At 43.0% G+C, this 25,684-nt stretch overlaps 1 protein-coding gene across 2 annotated transcripts in view; it reads left to right on the plus strand.

Annotated features, from left to right (window-relative positions):
- The window catches only part of HTT (huntingtin), a 454,111-nt gene that overhangs the window by 407,449 nt on the left and 20,978 nt on the right, over positions 1-25,684 (plus strand). For both annotated transcript variants that reach the window (XM_063135886.1, XM_063135887.1), the window contains exons 60-64: positions 2,207-2,362; positions 6,373-6,563; positions 13,556-13,670; positions 16,157-16,370; positions 25,287-25,392. In XM_063135886.1, coding sequence (XP_062991956.1) covers positions 2,207-2,362; positions 6,373-6,563; positions 13,556-13,670; positions 16,157-16,370; positions 25,287-25,392 — 782 coding nt within the window. The remainder of the gene's footprint in view (positions 1-2,206; positions 2,363-6,372; positions 6,564-13,555; positions 13,671-16,156; positions 16,371-25,286; positions 25,393-25,684) is intronic.

The raw sequence follows: 25,684 nt of genomic DNA on the forward strand, positions 1-25,684 counted from the left end.
TTAACAAAAGGGTGGCCAAGATAGAAGAGGGGGCAGAATTAGAAAGATCCGCATGAAGTGTTTGACTTTTAGAGTTGAAGAAGAGAGCGAAGTCAGTGGCAGACAGAGAAGGAGGTAAGGATGGAGAGCAGTGCTTCAAAAGTGAATTAAAGGAAGCAAAGAGCCACTGAGGGTGCTTGGCATTCAACTGAATAAGCCGAGAGTAATGCTCCTGTTTGGCCAAGGAAATAGCAGAAGAGAAAGAAGAAAGAATAAATTCATAGTGGACAAAATCTGCCCAGTCCCTGAACCTCCGCCACAGCCGCTCAGCCGCCTGAGAGCAGGAACGAAGATAGCGAAGGTAATTAGAGAGCCAGGGTTGGGGATGGGAAGGACAGACCAGCCGTGTTGAAGAAGAGGCAAAGATAACAAAAGTCGAGGATAAAGAAGAGTTAAAAAGAGAAACAGCTGAATCCAGCGAAGATTCAGGATGCAGCTCATCAGGCCTTTAAAATTTACTTTTTTAGAAACTCCCACCCATCTTGGACTCCTTTTCTCATTAGGGTCACCTGCCAGGGGACCTAACTTATCATTGCTCTGAGCTCATTAAAATCAACTTTCATAAAATCCAGAGTATGCGTGTGGCTACACACAGCTTTTGCTTCCTTTAAAATCAAGAACTCAAGTATGATGTGGTCACTTTCTGCCAGAGTTCCCAGAACTGCCACTTTAGCCACAGTCATCACTGTTGGTGAGAAAGGCCTCAGAAATCATTGGATCCAGTTCAAGAATACAGCAAAGACGTCTATATTCTCCATAGGCTTTAGTCAGTCATCTTCCTAAAAAAGAGGAAAGAACCCAATGGCCTGACGTTTGTCCAGTCGCACACCCTTTGCAAATTGGGATGTCTTCAATACTGTTTGCACATCTGGCATTCTACTGCATATACCTGGATACTATTTCTCAGGGGTGTGTTCAGGGACAGATTCAAACTTCAAGATAAAGGAACCCAGAGATGCATCAGAGGCTTCTGAAGACTATCCAAAACCTGGTGCACATCATAGCAATAGATCTATTCTTGCTTCACAAAGGAGGTTATATGCCAATTTCATTCTTTTTATGGTATCAAAACTGGGGGCTATTGAGGCCATTGAACAAGTATCTGCAAATATATGGTTTCTGGGTTTCTACATTTTCACATCGAAACCCAGAAACCAGTTGCAGCAGCTATCTCCCAAAGGGATTATACAAAAGAAAGCCTCAACCTGCTTTCTGTCATCAAAGACCATAGGATGTGAGTTTACAGGCATATTACAGAAAGGCAGGTTTTGGTTGAACATCAAGAAAAACTTTCTAATGGTCAAAGCAGTCAGCAGTGGAACCAAGTGCCTAGAAGTGGGCTCTCCATTGCTGGAGGTATTCAAGCAAAGTCTGAACAGTCATTTGTCAGGGATGTTTTAAACAGGCTTCTTGCACTAAGCAAGGGGGTGGGACTCAGTGGCCTGAATGGCCCCTTCCAATTCTCTGATTCTATGATTTAACAGCAGAATAGCCCTCTTGGAACAGAAGATACTGCTTTTTCACATCCTTATTCAAGATGTTCTCTTCCAAAGGAGAGCAGAACAGCAGATTTATTGAGTGTTCCTTCTCGTTGGAAATAAAGAGGACTTCTTCTGTCCTATCTGCTCTGCTGATTCCTGCAAGGGAGATGAGAGCAGGCCTCCTTCTGGACTTTTTTTCTGGTGTACTGAGTTAATTGAAGCTTCTTCCATCTTTGTTACTATCTTGTTTTTTCCTGGCTGCAGTGTTGTTTCTGTGCGTATAATTTATTGTCAGTGTTTATCTTGTCAGCTCACTGTTCCATACTGCATTTTCATTTGAATGGGTTTTCATGATACAGCATGTCTTGAACTGGGAGGGGATCCCTAGGTCAGTAGAGACCATTTTTCCTAGAGTATGGCGGGGTAGGTGTGTTACCCTAGTCAGAATGTTCTATTTACCTCAGAAGAGAAAGAAAACTTGCAATAAGCCCAATGTTCTGTTTGTGATTTATTTTAATACATATATCCATTTTTAAAACAAAATTAATTATTTCAACATTTTTCTTTTCAAGCTTCTTTTTAGTAATTCTGTATTCAAGTATATTACATGTACTACATTAAAATAAGTATTTTATCATAAACAGCTTTCAAAAGACAAGTGTTCTATTGTGCTTTTGTACTTGCAGCTTTTAGCGGTATCAGACTTATTTACAGAAAGGAATCAGTTTGAAATGATGTACACAACATTAACAGAACTACGGAAGGTACACCCATCAGAAGATGAAATCCTTATTCAATATTTGGTACCAGCTACATGTAAGGCAGCTGCTGTTCTTAGAATGGTAGGAACTGTTTTTATTTATAAGGCATTTCTGGATGGTAGTGGTTTTCTAGGGCCATTTCTGGCCTGGTTTTGGGGGTGAATCAGCTTTCGGTCAACTGGTGTGGATTACCTGTACAAGAGAGTGATATAAGGATTTTGTTCCTGTTTATTATGTTCTAGTATACCTTATACTATTTATACTATTATACTGTAGTTCTCAGCAGTTTCAGTAACATTGACCATGGTATCCTTCTGGACTGTACCCAGGATGGAGATCAGGGACACACTGCTCCAGGGTTCCACTGCTACCTGCATGGCCAATTCCAGAATGTGGTTCTGGGGAAATATAGCTCAGCACTGGTTTGTTGGTGTCCCTCAAGGTTCTGTTTTATCCATCATGCAGTTTAGCATTTAAATGAAATCACTCAGAGAAGTCATCTGGAATTGAGTACAATCAGTATTCAGATAACAATGAGTTACCACTCCCTAACAATGACATAATTTCATATACAATTGATTGTATCCAGTGTTAGTCCAACTTAGAGTAGTCCCATTGAAATAATAGGGACTGAAGTTAGTGAGTGGTGGGTGGAGCTGAAGCCAAAAACTCTCACAAACATCTTTGAGCTAACCATTGAGCTTCACTACAGCTGCTAACTGGATGACAATGGTGTTAAAGGAGTAGTAAAGGAGGAGAAGGAGATTACAGATACAGAGAAGCTGAATGGTTTTTTTCTCATCTGTCTTCACGGTAGAAGATATAGGACACCTATTGCGTGAACTGATGTTTTCAGGAAGGAAGCCAGAAGAACTGAGGAAAATAGTGGTGACAGAAGATAAAATTCTCAACCTTATTGACAAATTGAAAGTTAATAAATCACCAGGCCCAGATGGTATCCATCCTAGAGTTCTTAAAGAACTCTAATATATACTTACTGATCTTCTAGCCAAAATATGCAATGTGTCCTTAAGATCAGCCTCTTTACCAGAAGACTGGAAGCTGACCAATATAATGGCAGTTTTTAAAAAGGGATCCGGGGGGGGGGAAATCGGGGGAATTACAGGCTGGTTAGCTTAATGTCTGTCCTGAGTAAGTTGGTTGAAAACATTATTAAAGGTAAAATTAGTAAACATATAGAAGGACAAGCCCTGCTGGAAAAGAATCAACATGGCTTCCACAAAGCTAAGTCCTGTCTCACTAATTTTTTAGAGTTCTTTAAGTTCTTTAGAGTTCTTTTTAGAGTTCTTTAAGTTCTTTAATAAACATGTAGACTGGTGATCTGGTAGACATTCTTTACTTAGACTTCCAAAAGGCTTTTGACAAAATCCCTCACAAAAGACTCCTGAGCAAACTTAGGAGTCATGGAATAAAAGAAGAGGTCCTCTTATGGATCAGTAACTGATTAAAGAACAGAAAGCAAAGAGTAGGAATAAACAGTACATTCTCCCAATAGAGGGATATAAATAGTGGGATTCCACGGGGATCTCTGTTGGAACCGATGCTTTTCAACTTGTTCATAAATGATGTGGAATACAAGTGAGCAGTAAAGTGGCCAGGCTTGCTGATGAAACAAAATTGTTTAGATTGGTTAAAGCAAAAAAAAAAAAAAAAAGGATTGGGCTTGTTCAAACATGCTAAGCCATGGTTAGGCCACTAACCCTTTTGCAACAAATGGTTAGTGAGCATGTTTAAACCTTGGTTATGTAGCTACCATGATTAGGAATGGTTCACATGGCACACTAAGTCATGGTTTGCATGATACACAAAGCCATAATGTTTAGCTCAAAATGCTTGACTGTCATGGTTTAGCATGTTGTCTGAACAGGGCCATTGTGAGTTCTAAACTGAGCTGTCCAAACTGGGAGAATGGACATCTAAATGGCAAATGTGGTTCAATGTAAGCAAGTGTAAAGTGATGCACCTTAGGGCAAAAAAATCCCAATTTCAAGTATAACCTGATGGGATCCGAGCTAGCGGTGTCCCACCAAGAAAGAGACCTTGGGGTCAACTCTATGAAAATGTCAACCCAATGCAGCTGCTGTAAAAAAGGCAAACTCCATGTTAGACATAATTAGGAAAGGAATTGAGAATAAATGCTAGTACCATACTGTCCTTATACAAATCTATGGTGCAACTGAATTTAGAATGCCATGTACAGTTCAGGTCACCACACCTAAAAAAAGACATCGTAGAGCTTTGAAAAAGTGCAGAAAGTGGCAACTATGAGGGAAGGTTACAACAGCTGGGACTGTTTAGCTTGGAAAAAAGGAAGCTAAGAGGAGACCTGATAGTTGTGTACAAAATTATGCCTGGTGTGGAGAATGTGGATAGGGAGACATTTTTCTCCTTCTCTCAAAATACTAGAATCCGGGTCATCCCATGAAGCTGATTGGTGCGAGATTCAGGACAGATAAAAGGAAGTGCTTCTTCACACAGCACATTTTTAAACTATGGAATTCGCTACCACAAGGTGTAGTGATGGCCAATTTAAAAGGGGGTTGGACCAATCCCTGGAGGAGAAGGCTTTCAATGGCCACTAGCCCTGATGGCTCTATGCTACCTCGAGGCAGCATGCCTATGTACACCAGTGGCTGGGGAATGGGCGGAAGGGTGCTGTGGTCCTCGTGTCCTGCTTGTGGGTTTTCCTGTGACAGCTGGTGGGCCACGGTGTGAACAGTGTGCTGGACTAGCTGCACCCTTGGTCTGATCCAGCCTCAGGGCTCTTCTTGTGTTCTTAACCCTGGCTAATATCCAGGGGGAGTTACTACCTCCAATTTAAGTAATGCTCTCCAAGAGTGTCAAGAACAGAAATATATGGTAAGAATTTCCTTTATTTTCTTATGTAATAAGAGAGAAAATTGTATCTATATATCCTTTTGTTCTCATAGCATTTGCTTAATTTTGAAATCTCAAAATTAGTCTAGCAAATCTAACCTTGGCTTGTTAGTAGCTTAATTTCAATTTTATGTTCTTATTTTCTTTTCTTGAAGTTGCTATAATCCCCCCTTCTTTTAAAAGTCACAGAAAACATTCTGTTACTTCTTTTTCCACTACAGGAAACCTTTGGAAGTCCTTGAAACCTGTTCTTTAGAAAAGAGCAGCCAAATGAAAAAGCATTGCCTTGTTTGCCCGGCTGCTCATGAAGAGCGTCTGCCTTGTCGTTTTTTTAGTTCTGCAGATGAGGAGAGGAAAATCCAGATGATAGAACGGTGCTACCTGCTGGCATCTCATGTGGGGATCTTTACTTGCAGTGGGTGTGGGGGCAGGGTGCTGTTTAGCAGGCTTTTGATGTTGGGGCTTAATTTCTGTTGGGACCTTTACAGGACAGTTTCTATGCATATTCAACAAAAACCTGCTAAACTGCACCCTTCTGTGCCTCCCTCCCACCATTCACCTCCTCTACACAGGAGGAGAAGCCAGTAGGAAGCATTGTACGATCACTAAGCTACATACAAAAGAGTGGAGTCCAATGGCTAAGTGGGGTGGGGGTGGGGGTGGAAGATGGAGGAGGAGGAGGATCACAGTGTGGGGCCATGGAAAAGAGACGGGACCACCAGGCCAGATTGATAAGCCTCGTGGACTAGTTCCCGATCCCTGATCTAGAGCCCTTCCCTCATTGCACTTCTTTGCTTCATGAGATCATCAAGGTCTGTGTTGGGAAGCCAATGTGGAGACATACTTTGCAAGTTTGCAACTTTGTTTCCAGGTTCTTGCCTTTCTCTTCAATCTTTATCTTGATTTTTACACAAAATGTAAGACGTGCAAGCTACATTTACAAGGGGGCTGTGATATTAGCTCACCAAATGACTCATCAAGCATTGCTGGAATCATCCCTTTAAGGAAAGGTAGCGTATCTTGAATATTAATAACCTTGAAAAGTAAAGGTATATGTTTTTAACTGGACACGTTTAATAATAGTTTGGGATACCTCATATTTTATAAACCTTTATTATTTGTATACCAAGTACAGCTACGAATTTGTGAACTAGCTCAACCTAATTCTCCGTGCGCTGTTTCATGTCTACTAGGATAAAACTGTAGCGGAGCCGGTGAGTCGCCTGCTGGAAGCCACTCTGCGCAGCGCTCACATGCCCAGCCGGATAGGAGCTCTGCACGGGATCCTTTACGTCCTTGAGTGCGACCTTCTAGATGAAACAGCAAAGCAGCTCATTCCAACAATTACTGAATACCTGCTTTCCAATCTGAGAGGAATAGCACAGTAGGTGTTAATTTGATGAACTCTCTGCTTTTGTTTAACAGAATTTCTTAGTTGTAAAATTGAAAATGCAGCATGCCGCAATTGGTTAAACTGAAAACTTTTAGCCACCTTGAAACAGTGGTGAGACTTTCAAAATAGTTATTTCTTCATCGTGGTCTCTGTATCACACATTATGAGCTTTACGCCTGCACCGAGTCCGGTTTCAGGAGATTTCTAATAGCTGGGGGTCGTTTTGGCGGGAACCCCACCCCCACCGTTGCACTGCACATGCTCTCGGACGGCTCTAACAGTCAGGAAGTTTTTCCTGATGTCCAGCCGGAATCTGGCTTCCTTTAACTTGAGCCCGTTATTCCGTGTCCTGCACTCTGGGAGGATCGAGAAAACATCTTGGCCCTCCTCTGAGTGACAACCTTTTAAGTATTTGAAGAGTGCTATCATGTCTCCACTCAATCTTCTCTTCTCCAGGCTAAACATGCCCAGTTCTTTCAGTCTCTCTTCATAGGGCCTTGTTTCCAAACCCCTGATCATCCTGGTTGTCCTCCTTTGAACACGCTCCAGCTTGTCTGCACCCTTCTTGAATTGTGGAGCCCAGAACCGGACGCAATACGCCAGATGAGGCCTAACCAGGGCCGAATAGAGAGGAACCAGTACCTCACGTGATTTGGAAGCTATACTTCTATTAATGCAGCCCAAAATAGCATTTGCCTTTCTTGCAGCCATATCGCACTGTTGGCTCATATTCAGCTTGCGATCTACAACAATTCCAAGATCCTTCTCGTTTGTAGTATTGCTGAACCAAGTATCCGCCATCTTGTAACTGTGCCTTTGGTTTCTATTTCCTAAATGTAGAACTTGGCATTTATCCCTATTAAATTTCATTCTGTTGTTTTCAGCCCAGTGCTCCAGCCTATCAAGATCACTTTGAAGTTGGTTTCTGTCTTCCGGGGTATTAGCTATCCCACCCAATTTGGTGTCATCTGCAAATTTGATCAGCGTTTCCTGCACCTCCTCGTCTGAATATCAGAATATCATGGGGCACTTTGTCAAAAGCTTTGCTGAAGTCAAGATATATGACATCCACAGCATTCCCACAGTCCACAAGGGAGGTTATCCTATCAAAAAATGAGATCAAATTAGTCTGACAGGACTTGTTCCTGACAAATCCATGTTGGCTTCTAGTGATCACCGCATTGATTTCAAGGTGTTTACAGATTGACTTCTTTATAATCTGCTCCAGAATTTTCCCAGGGATGGATGTCAGTCTGTAGTTCCCAGGTTCCTCCTTTTTGCCCTTTTTGAAGATAGGGACAACGTTAGCCCTCCTCCAGTCATCCGGCACCTCACCCGTCTTCCATAATTTTGCAAAGATAATAGACAAAGGTTCTGAGAGTTCTTCTGCTAGCTCCTTCATTACTCTAGGATGCAGTTCATCAGGCCCTGGAGATTTGAACTCATTCAAGGAAATTAGGTGTTCTTTGACCATTTCTTTATCAATCTCAAATTGCAATCCTGCCCCCTCAACTTCTGCTTCACTTTCTCCAGGGGGGTCATAGACCTGCTTTTGGGAGAAGACTGAGGCAAAGTAGGAATTGAGCACTTCAGCCTTTTCTTTGTCATCTGTTATCAATTTGCCATCCTCATTAAGCAGTTGAACCACCATTTCTTTCCTCTGTCTTTTACTACTCACGTATCTGAAGAAAGCCTTTTTATTGCTTTTAGCATCCCTCGCTAACCTCAGCTCATTCTCAGCTTTAGCCTTCCTGACGCCATTTCGGCACTTCTGTGCCACTTGTCTGTACTCTTCTTTTGTAGCCTAGCCTTCCTTCCACTTCCTATATGTATCCTTTTTTGTTTTCAGGTCATCTCTATGCTTTTTGTGGAGCCACATTGGTTTCCTCTGTTGTCTTCTATCTTTTCTCCTTGTTGGAATTGTTTGTATGTGCCTTTAAAATTTCCTTTTTTAAATACTCCCACCCATCCTGCACTTCTTTTCTCATTAGGCTCCCTTGCCATGGGACCTTACTTATTATAGTTCTGAGTTTATTAAAATCAGCTTTCCTAAAATCCAGAGTACGTGTATGGCTACGCTCGACTTTTGTCTCCTTCATAATCAAGAATTCAAGTATGACGTGGTCACTTTCCCCCAGAGTTCCCGTAACTGCCACTTTATCCACTAAGTCATCCCTATTGGTCAATAACAAGTCAAGGATTGCCGATCCTCTAGTTCCTTCCACCACTTTCTGTAGGAGAAAGTTATCACTCACACATGTCAGGAATTTCTTGGAAGGCCGCTTTTGGCAGTATTTGTCTCCCAACAGATATCAGGATAATTGAAGTCCCCCATTACTACTACATCACACTTCCTTGAAACACTGGCAATTTGTTTCTCAAAAGTTTCGTCCTCATCTTCTCCTTGATTGGGTGGTCGGTAGTAGACTCCGATTATCATATTCTTTTTATTCCTAGCCCCATTTATTTTAATCCAGATGCTCTCGACGGGGCTCCCAATCTCATCCGCCTGTATTTCTGTGCAGGGATAGGTATTTTTAACATATAGTGCAACTCCACCCCCCTTTCTGTTTCTTCTGTTCTTTTTGAACAAGTTATATCCTTCAATTGCTATATTCCAGTCATGGGAGTCATCCTACCAAGTTTCAGTTATACCTATCAAGTCGTATTTTCCTTCATGTAATAAGAGTTCAAGTTCATTCTGTTTGTTTCCCATGCTCTGGGCATTAGTATATAGACATGGAAGACCATGTGTTTTATAGTCTGGCTTTGTTCCTACATTGTTGCGGACACTATTTTGGGGCACTATTGGAACTGTTCTCTGTACTGTGGTGCATTGGCCTTCATCCATTGTTGCCTCAAAGTTTACGTCTCCCGCCCCCGTAGGATTCAGTTTAAAGCCCTCCTGATCAAGTTTGTCTTCATTTACTTCCCTCTTTTTCTGCTGGCCTTCTTTGCTCTTAGAAAAAAAATGCATTCTTTTCCTCTCTACTTCTCCTCAATCTTCTCCTCCGTTTTCTCTACACGACTCCATGGCACAGAGAGTCCTCTTCAAAAAGTGCTCTCGCTGCCTTTGCCCAACAGCCGTTCTCTTTGCCTCCTCTGTTTGTGCGAGGTCTCGTGCCATCGAGTCTTGTGTACACTGCATGAAGCTCTCTAAACAGGCCCATCGGAACCGATCAGACTGTCTTAAGGTGACCCTTTGGGGGAGAGCTTTAGAAGAGGATGCGCCATTGTGCCTAGTGCTCACCGACCATTGCAATTGGGGACAACTGCTTCCCCATCGCCTCATCCAGCAGCTCTAACCATGGGCCAAATGGACCCATCGTCTTCAGGAATGTCCCTCACTGTTTCTACAGCAAAAAAAGGTCTCTATAAAAAAGTGAGGGAGCATAAGACAACCCTAGAGGGCCATAAAAAGAAGAAATCCAAAATCTCTTAAAAAAAAATCAGCAAGTTCAGGGCACACACATCCTCCGACTCCACTGCCAATTCAACTTCCTAGCCCTGTGATGACACCCTCCTTCGATACTTTTGCTGGGCCCAGGGCCCTTGATACCACCTCTTTCAGCATCGATATCTGAGGGAGAAATATGAGACTCAAGTCCCAGCAGCCCAGCAGGTTGTGCCATCGAGGGAATCCTCCCCTCCCCTATCTCCAGACTTTCCTCCACGCTCTTCTAGACCATCGAGAGGTGACCAACAATTCTCACGCCACATCTCTCATGGCTCTTATGACCATAGCTATACTCAAGATTGTTCCCACTCTCCGCTTCAGGATTGAGACCAATACTCCGATTGCTCCGATCTTACATCAGCCATGACTGAGCACGCAGCTACCGAGATGTGCGCAGCTACTTTCTTAACAAGAAAGTTCAGGATGATGTAAAGGACGCCTATTTCCACATAGCCATCCACCCTTTGCATCAGAAATACTTCTGGTTTGCTATTGGACCCGATGTGTTCCAGTTTCAGGTACTTCCTTTGGCCTTGCCTCTGCTCTGAGGGTGTTTACGAAATTTATTTATTTATTTCATTTCTATACCGCTCAATAGCCTAAGCTCTCTGGGCAGTTCACAAAAATTAAAACCAAGGCTGGTTTTAAATGCAAGGCTGCAGTCTGTGCACACCTCCGGACACACAACATTGAACTGTATTCGTCCCTGGATGACTGGCTCATAGTGTCACCATCAAAGCAGTTAGCTATCCTACATGTAATCACAGCCCTGAACCTGCTCACATCCCTTGGACAAATCAATGAGGACAATTCCACACTCACCCTTGTTCAGAAAATCACGTTCTTTGGGCTGGAGATAGACACCCAAGCGGCATGAGCATACTTCCCAAGGAAGAGGGTGGATACGCTGACAAACCTTACCCGATCTGTATTCCAGCAATGCTCCGCCACAGCCTGGACAATTCAGAGACTCCTTGGTCACATGGCCACCACTGTCTACGTTGTTCGATGGGCTCGACTCTGCATGCAACCCCTTCAATCTCTGCTCCTCTGTTCATACAACCACTCAATGGACCCACACTGCATGCGCCTGTAAACTCCCTGACCTAGTGGATGAACTCGTCCAGTCTCCTCGATGGAATACCTTTCACCCAATTGAGACCATCCAGGACCATCACAACCGATGTCTCGCCAGTAGGCTGGGGCCCCCACTCCAGTCAGCTATACATCCAAGGACAATGGTCCTCCCTGGAATGTCACCTCCATATCAATGCCCTCAAGCTCCTAGCAGTGAAGAAGATACTCTTTTCCTTCGAAACTGATCTTATACTCCATCACATTCAAGTCCTCTCCAACAACACTGTGGTGGTATGGTATCTCAACCAACAGGGCGGCATGTGTTCGAGGCATTTACTAGCGCTGACCATGGACATATACAACTGGGCAATTCCATGAAGCATGTCTCTAACTGCCATACATATTGCAGGGAAAGACAACCAACTTGCAGACACTCTCAGTCAGACCCACCTCTCAACACACAAGTGGGAACTCTCATAGGAGACACGCTGGGGCGTCCATAGATCTCTTCACGTTACTGGCCAATGTTGTATGGCAGAGGTTCTGCTCAAGAGCAGGCCACAGCAACTCGTCTCTTGGGGATGCCTTTCTCCTCCCTTGGACAAATAGCCTTTGTTACCTCTTTCCTCCATTCCTGATGCTGATCAGGGTCCTCATCAAGCTCAGGTCAGACTCTTCGAATCCTATCCTCATAGCCCCATGGTGGCTCAGGCAACCTTGGTTCACTCCCCTTCATATGCTATCGCAGGGGATTTTCCCCCCGACTACTGCTGCTACCGAAACTCATCTCAATGAACCATGGCCAGATCCGCCATACTGAAGCTAATGGCGTGGAGGGTAGGTAACAGAGCCTACCATTAGACCTTCCAGACAGCATTGTCCAAGTCATTCAGGCAGCCTGCAAAACTTCCACCTACAAATACTTTAATAGCAAATGGTCCTGATTCACCTCCTTTGCTCGGGCCAATGGGTTTACACCATCCACCGCATCCCTCAAGGACATTCTTCTTTTTCTCAAGTCCCTTCTCCACACCAGCCTTTGATACACCTCCATCCAGGTCCACCTGGCTGCAATCTCAGTGATGCATCCACTGATACAAGGTCATTTTGTCTTCATCCACCCTGTGACTAAACAGTTTCTCAAGGGTGCAAAAACCTCAATCCACCACTCCAGCCAATAGTTCCTCAATAGAGTCTATCTGTGGTCCTGAAAGCACTACAGACAAGCCTTTCGACTGACTAGCATCGACTAGCATCGACTGACCTTCATCTACTCACTTTCAAGGTGGTCTTCTTAGTAGCAATCACCACTATTCACCACTCTTCTGAGCTCTGTGCTCTCAGAAGAGATCCTACATACTTGGTTTTTATGTGGACAAGGTGATCCTCCAACCAGACCCGTCCTTCCTCCCGAAGATCGTCTTCATGTCAATCAGGATATCGTACTGCTGACGTTTTTCAAGTCTCCTTCCCCTCTGGAATCGATCCTCTGTTAATTGGATGTCTGCCGAGCCCTCACCTTCTGTAAATTGCAGACCGACACATTCAGTCAGTCTTCTCGTCTCTTCCTCTGTTATGGAGGTAGATGCGAAGGATTCCCAGGATCATCACAGCACTTTGCCACCTGGATAGTCCAAGCCATCAAACTTGCAAACTTGCCTTTCAAGGGCTTCACCTCTCAGGTCCTGTTCAGGCACAGTCTACTCAGGGAATGGCAACATCTATCGCCTTTGCTAAAGGTGTCATAATTCTGGACATTTGCAAGGTGGCAACCTGGTCCAGACCTTCTACTTTCATCAACCACGTCCAGTTAGATGTCAGAGCCAGAGCAGACTCCAGCTTCGGCAGAGCTGTCCTTTCTTCACTCCTGCAGTAGGTCTCCAAAGTGAACCTACCGTCCCCTGGTAAGTGACCTTGCTACTCGCCCATAATGTGTGATGCAGAGACCACGATGAAGAAATGCAGGTTGCTTACCTGTAACTGTAGTTCTTTGAGTTGTCACCTGTGCATTCACACAACCCACCTACCATCCCCTCTTCGGTATCGCTACGTCTGATGGACTGGCACCGACCAGGGTATCTGCCTATTCTCCTCCTCGGTTTTGAGGTCAGCTGCAGTCTCAAGGAACTGAAGACAAGGCGTGAGCCCTGGAAGCACACTCAGTGCGATGGTGGGGGTGGAGCTCCCACACAAACGATCCTCAGCTATTAGATGTCTCCCAAAACCGGACTCAGCACAGGTGCAGAGACCATAATGTGTGAATGCATAGAACTACAGTTACAGTTAAGCAACCTGCATTTTTCCCAGTCACTACTTCTAAGTGTTGACAAAATCTTCTTTAGTCCTACTTGAGAATTCCATCTTTGTGAAGATTTTGGAATGCTTGCTTTTGACATATTATGGAAGGACTTTATAATTGTCTGATTTTTAATTTTGCTTTTCTTAATAGCTGTGTGAATGTTCACAACCAGCAACATGTCCTAGTAATGTGTGCAGTGGCTTTCTATTTAATAGAAAATTATCCACTTGATATAGGGCCTGAATTCTCTTCCAGTATTATACAGGTATGATTATTATTATTATTATTATTATTATTATTATTATTATTATTATTAACATTTCTATACCACCCCATAGCCGAAACTCTCTGGGCAGTTTACAAAAGATTAAAACATTAAAAACGATATAAAAAATTTAAACCATAAAAAACATACAGTATATACAAAGACAACATATCTCTAAAAACAACTTGGGCTGTCAACCAAAACTAAAAACAGATCCAGGATCAAGTAAAACTTGTCACATGCTGCTAAATGCCTGGGCAAAGAGAAAAGTCTTGACCTGGCACTGAAAAGATAGCAATGTTGGCCTTGTCGGGAATATCATTCCATAATTGAGGGGTCACTACAGAGAAGGCCCTTTCCCTTGCTGCTGTCTTCCGAGCCTCCCTCAGAGTAGGAACTTTAGATGTTGCATGTAGTGTACGGGTAGGTTCATGTCAGGAGAGGCATTCCATCAGGTATTGTGATCCCTTACCATGTAAGGCTTTATAGGTTAGAACCAACTCCTTGAATCGGACTCAGAAACATACAGGTAGCCAATGCAATCAGGCCAGAATTGGTCTTATATGTTTGACCCTCCTGGTCCCCATTATCAATCTGGCCGCCGCATTTTGCACAAGCTGCAGCTTCTGGATTGTTTTTAAAAGCAGCCCCACGTAGAGTGCATTGCAGTAATCTAACTTGGAGGTTACCAGAGCTCAGACAACTGAAACCAAGTTATGCCTGTCCAGATAGGGACATAGCTAGGCACCACCTGAAATTGGTAGAAGGCACTCTGTGCCACGAGGCCACCTGAGCCTCAACTGACAAAGATGATTCTAGGAGAACCCACAACCCATGAACTTGCTCCTTGAGGGGAGTGTAACCTCATCCAGAACAGGTTGAATGCCCTCCGTGCGGTCAGAAAATCCACCCACTAACAGCATCTCAGTCTTGTCTGGATTGAGTTTCGGTTTATTAGCCCTCATCCAGTCCATTGTCACAGCCAAGCACCTGTTCAGCACATCCACAGCCTCACCTGATGAAGATGTAAAGGAGAAGTAGGGCTGCGTGTCATCAGTGTATGACAATGCACTCCCAAACTCTGGATGACCGCGCTCAACAGTTTCATTTAGATGTTGAACAGCAGGGTGGGACAAAACTGACCCCTGTGGAACCTCATCCTGGAGAATCCACGAGGCCGAGCAATGTTCCCCAAGCACCACCTTCTGGATCTGATCCGACAAGTACAGTGAAACCACTGCAGTGCGGAGCCTCCCACTCCCAACTTAGACAGTCATTCCAAAAGGATACCATGGTTGATGGTATTGAAAGCCGCTGAGAGATCAAGGAGAATCAACAGAGTCACAATCCCCCTGTCTTTCTCCTGACATAGGTCATCATACAAGGGCGACCAAGGCTGTTTCCATGCCAAAACCAGGCCTGAAACCTGACTGAAATGGATCCAGATAATCAGTCTCATCCAAGAGTGTTTGGAGCTGGCCTGTAACCACCCACTCAAGGACCTTGCCCAGGAATGGAATATTTGCCATGGGCCTGTAGTTACTAAGATTTTTCAGGTCCAAGGAAGATTTCTTCAGGAGTGGTCTCACTACCGCCTCTTTCAGACAGTCTGGGACCACTCCCTCTCGCAGAGAGGCATTAACCACTTCCCTGGCCCAGCCAGCTGTTGCCTCCCTGCTAGTTTATGCTGATGTATGTGTCATAGAATCATAGAATAGTAGAGTTGGAAAGGCCATCGAGTCCAACTCAATGCAGGAATCCACCTTAATGTGCTTTCCATTTGTTTTACCTTAAAAAGTAAAATACACTTAATGAATTAACAAAATTGATACTGGCAGAATATAAACCAAAGGAAATGGTCTCTAACCTATAACAGTACCATTTAATTTATTATGAATTAATACATTTGTGCAAATTTAAAACGTTCTCATACCACATAGATGGAAGTCAGAGTGTAATGTCAAATACTATACTAAAGCATTTTTAATTGGTAGAAGCTGAGTTTCAGAGCTGCATGGAAGCAGACTTTGTGGACTCCTGTTCCCATACTACTTTGCTTCAAAAGGTGATAGGGGACTTCATTGATCCTACTTTACACCTTTACTGAAGGTTTTATAATGCTTTTGATTGCACATTTATTGTACTGTTGGATAGCAAAGTATAATAGGAGCATGCAGCTTCTCCAGCATTCTATGAATAAGCTATTTGTAGGGAGAAGTGGAAAAGGTTGATCAAGTAAGACTCTACCCTGCCAACTCCTTCTGACACAAAGCTCAAAATGCTCATGAGAACCTGACAAAGCAGTAGATCTTGTTAGTCCTAGACTTCGTCATGCTTCAGGCTGGGAATGTGGTAATATAACCTAATGAAGTTGCTGTATTTGCCTAGCATAATGATTTTTATGTTACTGAGTTTTCCATATTGGCCTTATTGTAGTAAGTTTACATATCTATGTATTTTAAACATTCCTTTCTTTTTGGTTTCAGATGTGTGTAGTGATGTTGTCTGGAAGTGAAGAATCAACACCATCCATTATTTATCACTGTGTTCTTAGAGGTTTGGAACGACTCCTCCTTTCAGAGCAACTCTCTAGGCTGGATTGTGAATCATTAGTTAAACTGAGTGTAGATAGAGTGAACGTACCCAGCCCTCACCGAGCCATGGCAGCACTTGGGTTAATGCTGACTTGCATGTATACAGGTATGCATTCATTTTTAGCACTGAAACTGCACATTTTATGAAAGAACACTTCCCAGAAATAATAATAATAATAATAATAATAATAATAATAATAATAATAATAATAATAATTGTATTCCGCCTTTTGCCCAATGCTGGGCCTCAAGGCGGCCTAATTTATTTATTTATTACATTTATATCCTGTCTTTTTCCCTCCAAGGGCTCCAAGGTGGCGTACGTAATCCTCTTTCTCTCCATTTTATCCTCACAAAAACAACCCCGTGAGGTAGGTTGGGCTCAGAGTCTGTGACTGGCCCAAAGTCACCCAGTGGGCTTCCATAGCCAAGTGGGGACTCCCAGCCCGACACTCTTTCGACTCCCAGTCCAACACTCTAGTTACTATGCCACGCTGGCTCTCCCAGCATTTTAATGCTTCATACGTTTGATTCCACCCCTATGCTCATCTCACTGGTTTGTAATCCTTGGAACAGAGATGATCAAGTAATGCTCCACTCATAGGGAATGGTGAGCTCTCAGAGGGCCCACCCTGCGAGCTTGCCGAGTGCTGCCCTGTTGTAGTCGAGCCAGCCCGGCCAAGCGCTCAGTGTTGGGCATGTCCAGGACCTCTGGAAAGGGCGCAAATCCTCCAGCATGCCATCAGCGTGCTGGGGAAATTGGGCACTTTCCGGAAGCCCCAGACGTGTGCTTTCTCTCCATCCGTCCCCCTTGCTCCCACTGGGTGCTGAAGGGGCCTTTTAACACAAGCATTAAGAGGCCCTTTCAGGCCCTGATGGGCGGGGTGGGAAGAGGAGAAGGGTTCTCATTTATCCCTGTGCTACGAGCTGTGGTCCACGCAGCTTAGAGCTGTCCCATTTCACATATTTTGTGCTGAGAGACAGAAACTCATTGGAGGCTGAACCCTCTCTCATCCTAAACCCTCCACTCCTCCTGTTAGAGCTGGAGACCGAGTGCTAACAACTGCCCAGCATTTTTTCTTCCAACACAAAGGAAGACTTTGCCAAAGTTGGAATAGCAAAGGGTAGGATAATCTACTGGCATTTTGGTTACGTCCAGCCCTTCTTCTCTGCCAGATGGTGCTACACAGGAACAGACATAGTCCAACCAGGGGGTTTGCCAGGCTTTCATGAGTAGCTCCAACATCCACGCAATTCTGAAGTTGCAATGTGATTTGCGGACCCAAACAAATTGCATTCGACAAACATGCATACATTGAAAAATGTGCTTGGATATGCTTCAGTCAATTAGAGAAGTATACATACATTTCAGAGATGCATACAATTGATACATACCTTGGAAAAATATACATGGAAGTACACATGGATTTTCATGCAAAAAAATGAAGCTTAAAATCTGATCTGGCAGAGGCCCATTATGTGGCTCCTGCAAAATGCCCCCCAACATGGTGCCCAAAGGAACCCATTCACCCCCTTTTAATATATGTACATGAATTCGTATGAAATGCATACAACTTTCTAGCAATTATACAGAGGCTACAACAAATATCCAAATAAGTATCTATTTGAAAGTGGCATCTGTAAGCCACTAGTTCAAATATTGAAATGTCCTCAATCCATTGCATTATAGGAGGTGAGTGTTTATCCTTCCAGTGTTGTAATATCAGTCTCTTAGTTGTCAAAGAGATGCAGAAAATCTATTTATGCTCTCCATGTGTTAATTTCCACGAAGCAGGTAAATAATTTAAAAGAGTGTGTACATCAATGAATATTAAAGATGGTTTCAGTACAAAATTTATCTGTGTAATAACCTCCCCACAAAAATAAACAACTACAGGACATTATCAAAACATATGTTTAAAAGAAGCATTAGCTGTTTTGCACCATCAGCAATTAGCTGAATTAGACAATCCCTTATTAAAGAGACATGGTGGGTCCAATAGACATAGAACATAAGTTTTTTTCTGAATAAGACACAGCCATAGGGGTGACAGGTAGGTGCCAAGGCAGAAATCCTCTGATTAGGCATTTTGTGTTGGTGCCCACAGCACTTTCTCAAGTTCCCAAATGTGCCCATGGGTCTAAAAGGCTTTGGAATCCCTGTGATACTGACTAGAGTCGAATGAACTTTGAGATGTAACTTGGAGAACTTTGGCAAGTTGGAGTTTAGGTGATTTGCATATCCCTTTCTCCCACTGGATTGCGCCCCACCCCCCTGAGAGCTTCTCCACATTGGAATTCAGCCCTTGGGCTGAAAGAGGTTCTGCAGCCCTGACCTCAACTGCAAACAGTGCTGCAAACAGTGCAAGAAAATCAGAGCTTTTTGAATGGATGGTGCAAGCAGAATGGCCTAATCCTTCTAGATGCAAAATTGTTATGAGCAGCTGGCTCCTAACCATTTCTCAGACAATGTTATGGAATGTTTCAAGGTCACACAGTTGGATGATTTCTTAGCCACCCTTTCAGTGGCCCTATCAGTGGTCATTCAAGTTGAGAGTTTAGGTTTCTTAAAAGATGCCTGCCAAGAATGCTTAATGGAGTAGTTTTGATGGAGTAGTTTTGAGGCCTCATCTGTTGTCTGTATCACCAGTTCTGTTTGCTAGTGATGGTTATCTCTGCAGAGGATCTAGAATTGCCTGATTTTAATATCTCTCAGTCAAGGATGGCCTAAGATAAGATTTCTCTACCTGCAGCTCTTGTTAAGGCTCTTCATTAGGCACAGTCCTCTTGGGGTTAGGGACTTTACCTGCATGTAGGAACCTTTGACTTTGCAACTGTGATGTGGAACCAAGCTCCCAGTGCCAGGTGGTGAATTCACCCTTTTCTTGTTCTAAAATACTGGAGACATCCATGGATGCTATGTGAATATAAACAGAAGATACAAAGAGAGTTTTACTCTCCCCAAAGAAGGATGAGCAAAAGGTCAAGCAATTCCAGTCCTTTTGCACCTCCATACTGATGTCCAAGTTAAAATCATTCATAGAATTATAACATCATAGAATAGTAGAGTTGGAAGCAGCCTACAAGGCCAAGTCCTACCTGCTGCTCAATGCAGGAATCCACCTTAAAGCATTCCTGACAGATGAATGCCTCTAGTGTGGGAGAGCCCACAACTTCCCTAGGTAATTGGTTCCATCTAACATTCAGGAAGTTATTCCTGATCTCCAGCTGGAATCTGGCTACCTGCAACCTGAGCCCATTATTTCATGTCTTGCACTCTAGGATGATCGAGAAGAGATCCTGGCCCTCCTCTGTGTAACAAAATTTCAACTACTTGAAGAGTGCTATCATGTCTTCCTTCAGTCTTCTCTTCTTAAGGTTAAACCTACCTAGTTCTTTACGTCTCCTCACAGGGCTTTGTTTCCAAACCCCTGATCAACCTCGTTGCCCTCCTCTGAACCCCCCCCCCCCCAGCTTGTCTGCATCCTTCTTGAAGTGTGGTGCGCAGAACTGCAGTACTCAATATTAGGCCTAAGCACCTCACATTATTTGGAAGCTATACTTTTATTAATGCAGCCCAAAATAACATTTGCTTTTTTTGCCACCACATCACACTGTTGGCTCATATTCAGCTTGTGATCTACAATAATTCCAAGATCCTTCTCGTTTGTAGTATTGCTGAGCCAAGTATCCCCCATCTTGTAACTGTGCATTTAGTTTCTTTTCCCTAGGTGTAGAACTTGGCACTTATCCCTATTAAATTTCATCCTATTGTTTTCAGCCCAGCACTCCAGCCTATAGAGATCACTTTGAACTTTGTTTCAAAGGACCTTTTCTTCTGCCGCTCCCAGTTTGTGGAATGGATTTCCAGGAGAGATTTGTCAACTTAACAGTCTTCTGGAATTTAAGAAAGCCATAAAGACTGATCTGTTCCAGCAGGCCTACCCAGTTGAATTTTAAGATGCCTTTTTAATACTGTGCTGCTTTTAATAATGTATTAGTTTTAAATGTTTTAATCAGTTGTATGTATTTTACGGTGTTTGCATTTGTGTTGTATCCATCGTCAATCTAGAGGGAGAGGCGGGTAACAGATTATTATTATTATTATTATTATTATTATTATTATTATTATTATTATTATTATCCATAAGATTAGCTATTCCGCCCAATTTTGTGTCATCTACAAATTTGATATGCATTCCCTGCACGTCCTTATCCAAATCATTAATAAAAATATTGCAGAGCACTGGGCCCAGGACTGAGCCCTGCAGTACCCCACTCGTTACCTCCCCCCATTGATAAGCACTCTTTAAGTCCGACTCTGTAGCCAACTGTGGATCCACCTAATAGTTGTTCCATCTAGCCCACGTTTAGCTAGTTTGCTAATCAGAATGACATGGGGAACTTTGTCAAAAGTTTTGCCGAAGTCAAGCATTCCTACGGTCCACAAGGGAGGTTACCCAATCAAAAACTGCGACCACAGTAGTCTGACAGGATTTGTTTTCGACAAATCCATGTTGGCTTCTATTAATCACTTCATTTCCAAGCTGCTTATAAAGATTGACTTCTTTATAAACTGCTTCAAAAATTTCCCAGGGGTTGATGTCAGACGAACTGGTCTGTAGTTCCCGGGTTCCTTTGTTTGCACTTTTTGAAGATAGGGACAACGTTAGCCCTCCTCTAGTCGTCCAGCACTTCACCCATCTTCCATGTTTTTGCAAAGATAGTAGATAGAGGTTCTGAGAGTTCTTCTGCCAACTCCTTTATTACTTTAGGATGCAGCTCACCATGCCCTGGAGATTTGAACACACTCAAAGAAATTAAGTGTTCCTGGACTATTTGTTTATCAATCTCAAACTGCAATCCTGCCTGTTCGGCTTGTACTTCACTTTTTCCAGGGGGTCATAAACCCGCTTTTGGGAGAAGACTAGACCAAAGTAGGATTTGAGCACTTCTGCCTTTTCTTTGTCATCTATTATCAATTTGTCATCCTCATTGAGTAGTTGAACCACCATTTCTTTTCTCTGTCTTTTACTGTGCACATACCTGAAGAAAGCTTTATTGTTGCTTTTAGCACCCCTTACTAATCTCAGCTCATTCTCAGCTTTAGCCTTCCTGATGCCGTTTCAGCTCTTCTGTGCTACCTGTCTGTACTCTTCTTTTTGTAGCCTGGCCTTCCTTCCACTTCCTATATGTGTCCTTTTTTGTTTTGGGGTCATCTCTAAGCTTTTTGTGGAGCCACATTGGTTTCTTCTGTTGCCTTCTATCTTTTTTCTTTGTTGAATTGTTTGTAATTAGGCCTTTAAAATTTACTGTTTTAGAAACTCCCACCCATCTTGGACTCCTTTTCTCATTAGGGTCACCTGCCAGGGGACCTAACTTATCATTGCTCTGAGCTCATTAAAATCGACTTTTGTAAAATCCAGAGTATGCGTGTGGCTACACTCAGCTTTTGCTTCCTTTAAAATCAAGAACTCAAGTATGATGTGGTCACTTTCTGCCAGAGTTCCCAGAACTGCCACTTTAACCACAGAGTCATCACTGTTGGTCAGAAGGGCCTCAGAAATCATTGGATCCAGTTCAAGAATACAGCAAAGACGTCTATATTCTCCATAGGCTTTAGTCAGTCATCTTCCTAAAAAAGAGGAAAGAACCCAATGGCCTGACGTTTGTCCAGTCCCACACCCTTTGCAAATTGGGATGTCTTCAGTACTATTTGCACATCTGGCATTCTACTGCAGATACCTGGATACTATTTCTCAGGGGTATGTTCAGGGACAGATTCATAACATCCTCAAGATAAAGGAACCCAGAGATGCATCAGAGGCTTCTGAAGACTATCCAAAACCTGGTGCACATCATAGCAATAGATCTATTCTTGCTTCACAAAGGAGGTTATATGCCAATTTCATTCTTTTTATGGTGTCAAAACTGGGGGCTATTGAGGCCAATGAACAAGTATCTGCAAATATATGGTTTCTGGGTTTCTACATTTCCACACTGAAATCCAGAAACCAGTTGCAGCAGTTATCTCCCAAAAGGATCATACAAAAGAAAGCCTCAACCTGCTCTCTGTCATCAAAGACCATAGGACATGAGAGTATGGTTTCCAAGTGTCCTTTAGATGCCTTTCCCATTCAAGTGAACTTCCTAATGTCCCCTCTCATATGAAATTTATCAACAAAATGCATAATGCCATGTGATAGGCTCTCATGTTCTGATACTAAGAAGCTACAACCAGACCAGACCAGTCTTAATTCAGTTCTTAAGTATCTCCACTACCATCCTTAGTCATAAGGTTTTAGTACCAGGACTTTGTGCAAGTCTAGAAGATGTTTTGACTTATGGATGTGGTATGGTTAGATACTTCTTTCTCCAGAGGCTCGTGGAAAGCATTCTGCTGGCATGTGGGTCCTGATCTGTTTGCCCAGAATGAATTCAGCCCTTCGGCCAAAGAAGGGTCCCCACACCTGATCTAGAAAAAACCCCCAGTCAGGGTTGTCTTTTTTCCGCTATATGTTTTTTCTGTTCTTACTAACAAAAGCATGCCGTACACTCCAATGTGTAGAAGAGAAGGGTAAACTAGAGGAGCCAACAGTTCGCGCTCTTCCCACAAAGGGACTAAAGCTTTCTTTCCAGTTAGACCTCCTAAGCCCAGGACAGTGCTCTTCCCAGACTCCTTTGATAAGATATGGAGGACCAAATGTGTTAACCCTTTAAACTGTAAACCAATCCATAGGATAGCTTTCTCAAGTCAAGTCATGGGCCGTGTTCAGACATCACAACAGCCCATGATGGGTTAATAAGCTACTCATAGTAGCTTATTTTTTAAATAGTCCACGATCCCCCACATCACGAACAGGCTAATAAGCTACTCACAGTGTAACTTGACTCACACACCCTGCACCCTGTCCTGCTGCACCCCTCCCACTTGAGCAGTGATATTGTTTCACCTCTAAAGCTCTGGACGTTTCCAGTTTGGGGGGCACCCAATCCTAAATCACTACTCACCAAGGAGCGAAAATCCCAAAGTGCACTAAAAAGGGGGTGATGGTGTGACAACGTGACACTGCACTGGATTTACTTTGGATCACGCCCGCTGCCACCACATGTGACAACCCCCACCTTATACTGCTCCTTTATTCTTTCTTGAACCAAAGTACCCAGTTCAGGTGCCCTCATCCAGGGTTTGGGATGCTGAAGCTGTCCCTGTGGTGCACCTTCCTCTACTTAGGCCCCACAGCTATACAGATCCACACCCTTGACCCAATTTCTCCCTTCCGTTGCCACCATAGATAGACCTGTACCCTTCCCAGGTACTCCAATGACCAGATGTACTTGAATGTAATTTATTAACAAGACATTAATAGAAGTTCACAAGCGTAATGGTTTCAAAGCACGATGCATAATGGTTTCAGACAGTAATTTCACTTAAACATTTCAAATGTAACTTTATACGTTCTCCTGCCTACTCTACCCCTTCTAGGCTACACTATTCTCCTTCCCACACACTAATCCACCAAAACAACAAAGCACGCAGACCCTTCCTATCTATAATCCAAATCTCCTCTCTCATTCCTTCTCTTTTCACATACCTGTCAGCAGCAGCATATATATCACACATTCCTCCGACTCTTCCCCTTTTCTCACAGCCAATCCCGACAGTCCACACAAACATCCAATCAGCATCCAGCATTCACTCCCCTCTCTATAGCTTTATACTTACCATTCTGCTACAAAAACACATTGAGTACCTTCTTTAAACTTCTCAAACCTTATTATCAATTAATAAACTTTTATACTACACTTAACCACATAGCCTTATGCAGTAGAACACCACAGATGGCTATAAAACCTTGGGGCTTTGCATGATTGAGACAAAACTTCACGCAAAGCCTCTCCTAATTGGGAGGCACGTGATCCCACAACAAAAACCCATGCAACTACTCACCATGGAACAAAAATCCTGAGCACACCAAATAAGGGGTTGATGGCTATAAAACCTTGGGGCTTTGCAGGATCAGGGAAAACGTCATATGTTGTAAACCGCCCAGAGAGCTTCGGCTGTGGGGCGGTATATAAATGTAATTAAATAAATAAATAAATAAATAAATATGCAGCCTCTCCTAGCAGGGAGGCACCAGATCCACCTTCCAAACCCTGTGCAATTACATGGGGAGGGTGGGGGGTGGAATGGGGTACATCGAAAAGAGAGTGGAACAAATAAACCTTGCAAAAAATAAAGTTGCCAAAAATGTGCATTTCCCCCATAGCCTAACGTGTACAATTGCGCAGGTATGAATTTGCGCAAATGCAGATTCGGGAAATGCTAATTTCTGTGATTGAAAATTTCTGCAAATCCACATTTTGCAAATTCACACCTGCACAATTGTGCACTGTAAGCTGTGTGGGAAATTAGCCCATGGTTTCTGACAAACAACACAATAACCCATAGTGGGTTAAATAACCCCTACTGCAGACTAAGTTTTCAGAGTGGGTTATTTTGGGGCAAATAACCCATCAAATTCCCAACAGACAATACAATAACCCATTGTGGGTTATTTAACCCATCATGGGTTCTTGTGTTGTCTGAACCTGATCAGGGAGTATCAAAGTCCCAGTGGTAGATGCAGTTGCTCTTGTCTGAACAGCAGTTACCCTGGCAGACTGAGGGTAAATCTAAAGACCCATGTGATACAGTTAATGTAGTTCTATCAGTAGAGATGTCCAGAGCACTGAGTGGTTAAGTTTTATTGGATGAGTTTCAGTTATTGAAACTGTCAGGGATGCTTTAGGGTAGATTCCTGTATTGAGCAGGGGGTTGGACTCAATGGCCTTATAGGCCCCTTCCAACTCTACTATTCTATGATTCTATGATCCCTTGTCAATATATGCTATTATTATCTCCATTTGTAGTGCATTGGTGAATTATCCAGGACTGTATTAGTTTAAATGAGCTGGATTGATAAAGTAGAGGTTTCCCTTTTATTTTAAAACTGTTTTTGTGGTACTTTGCCTTTAGGAAAAGAGAAAATCAGTCCAGGAAGAGCCATGGATCATATTCAAGCAGCCCCAGACAATGAGTCTGTAATTGTGGCTATGGAGCGAGTTTCTGTTCTTTTTGACAGGTAGGAAATGATAATCACAAAGCAAATGTAATTAGTATTGTTTCCATTCACAGGTGATATTAGTCAGGATACAATTTAAATGCTATTTCCCAATTGTTTTCTAGTAATTTGAATGTAATCTAAATCCAGTGCAGAGGTTCAGGAAATTTCTTGATATAAATAATATATCTGCTACCTAAAGATGATCCTCCCAGGTTTGAAATATTTTTTAGCAATTAGTTCTATCTGTCAATAGAGGAACCAACCATATATCTGTGGACTAGAAAGGATCATATATGTAGTTTATGATCCT

This window comes from Elgaria multicarinata, chromosome 10 (genome assembly GCF_023053635.1).
Source record: "Elgaria multicarinata webbii isolate HBS135686 ecotype San Diego chromosome 10, rElgMul1.1.pri, whole genome shotgun sequence".
Taxonomy (NCBI): Eukaryota; Metazoa; Chordata; class Lepidosauria; order Squamata; family Anguidae; genus Elgaria; species Elgaria multicarinata.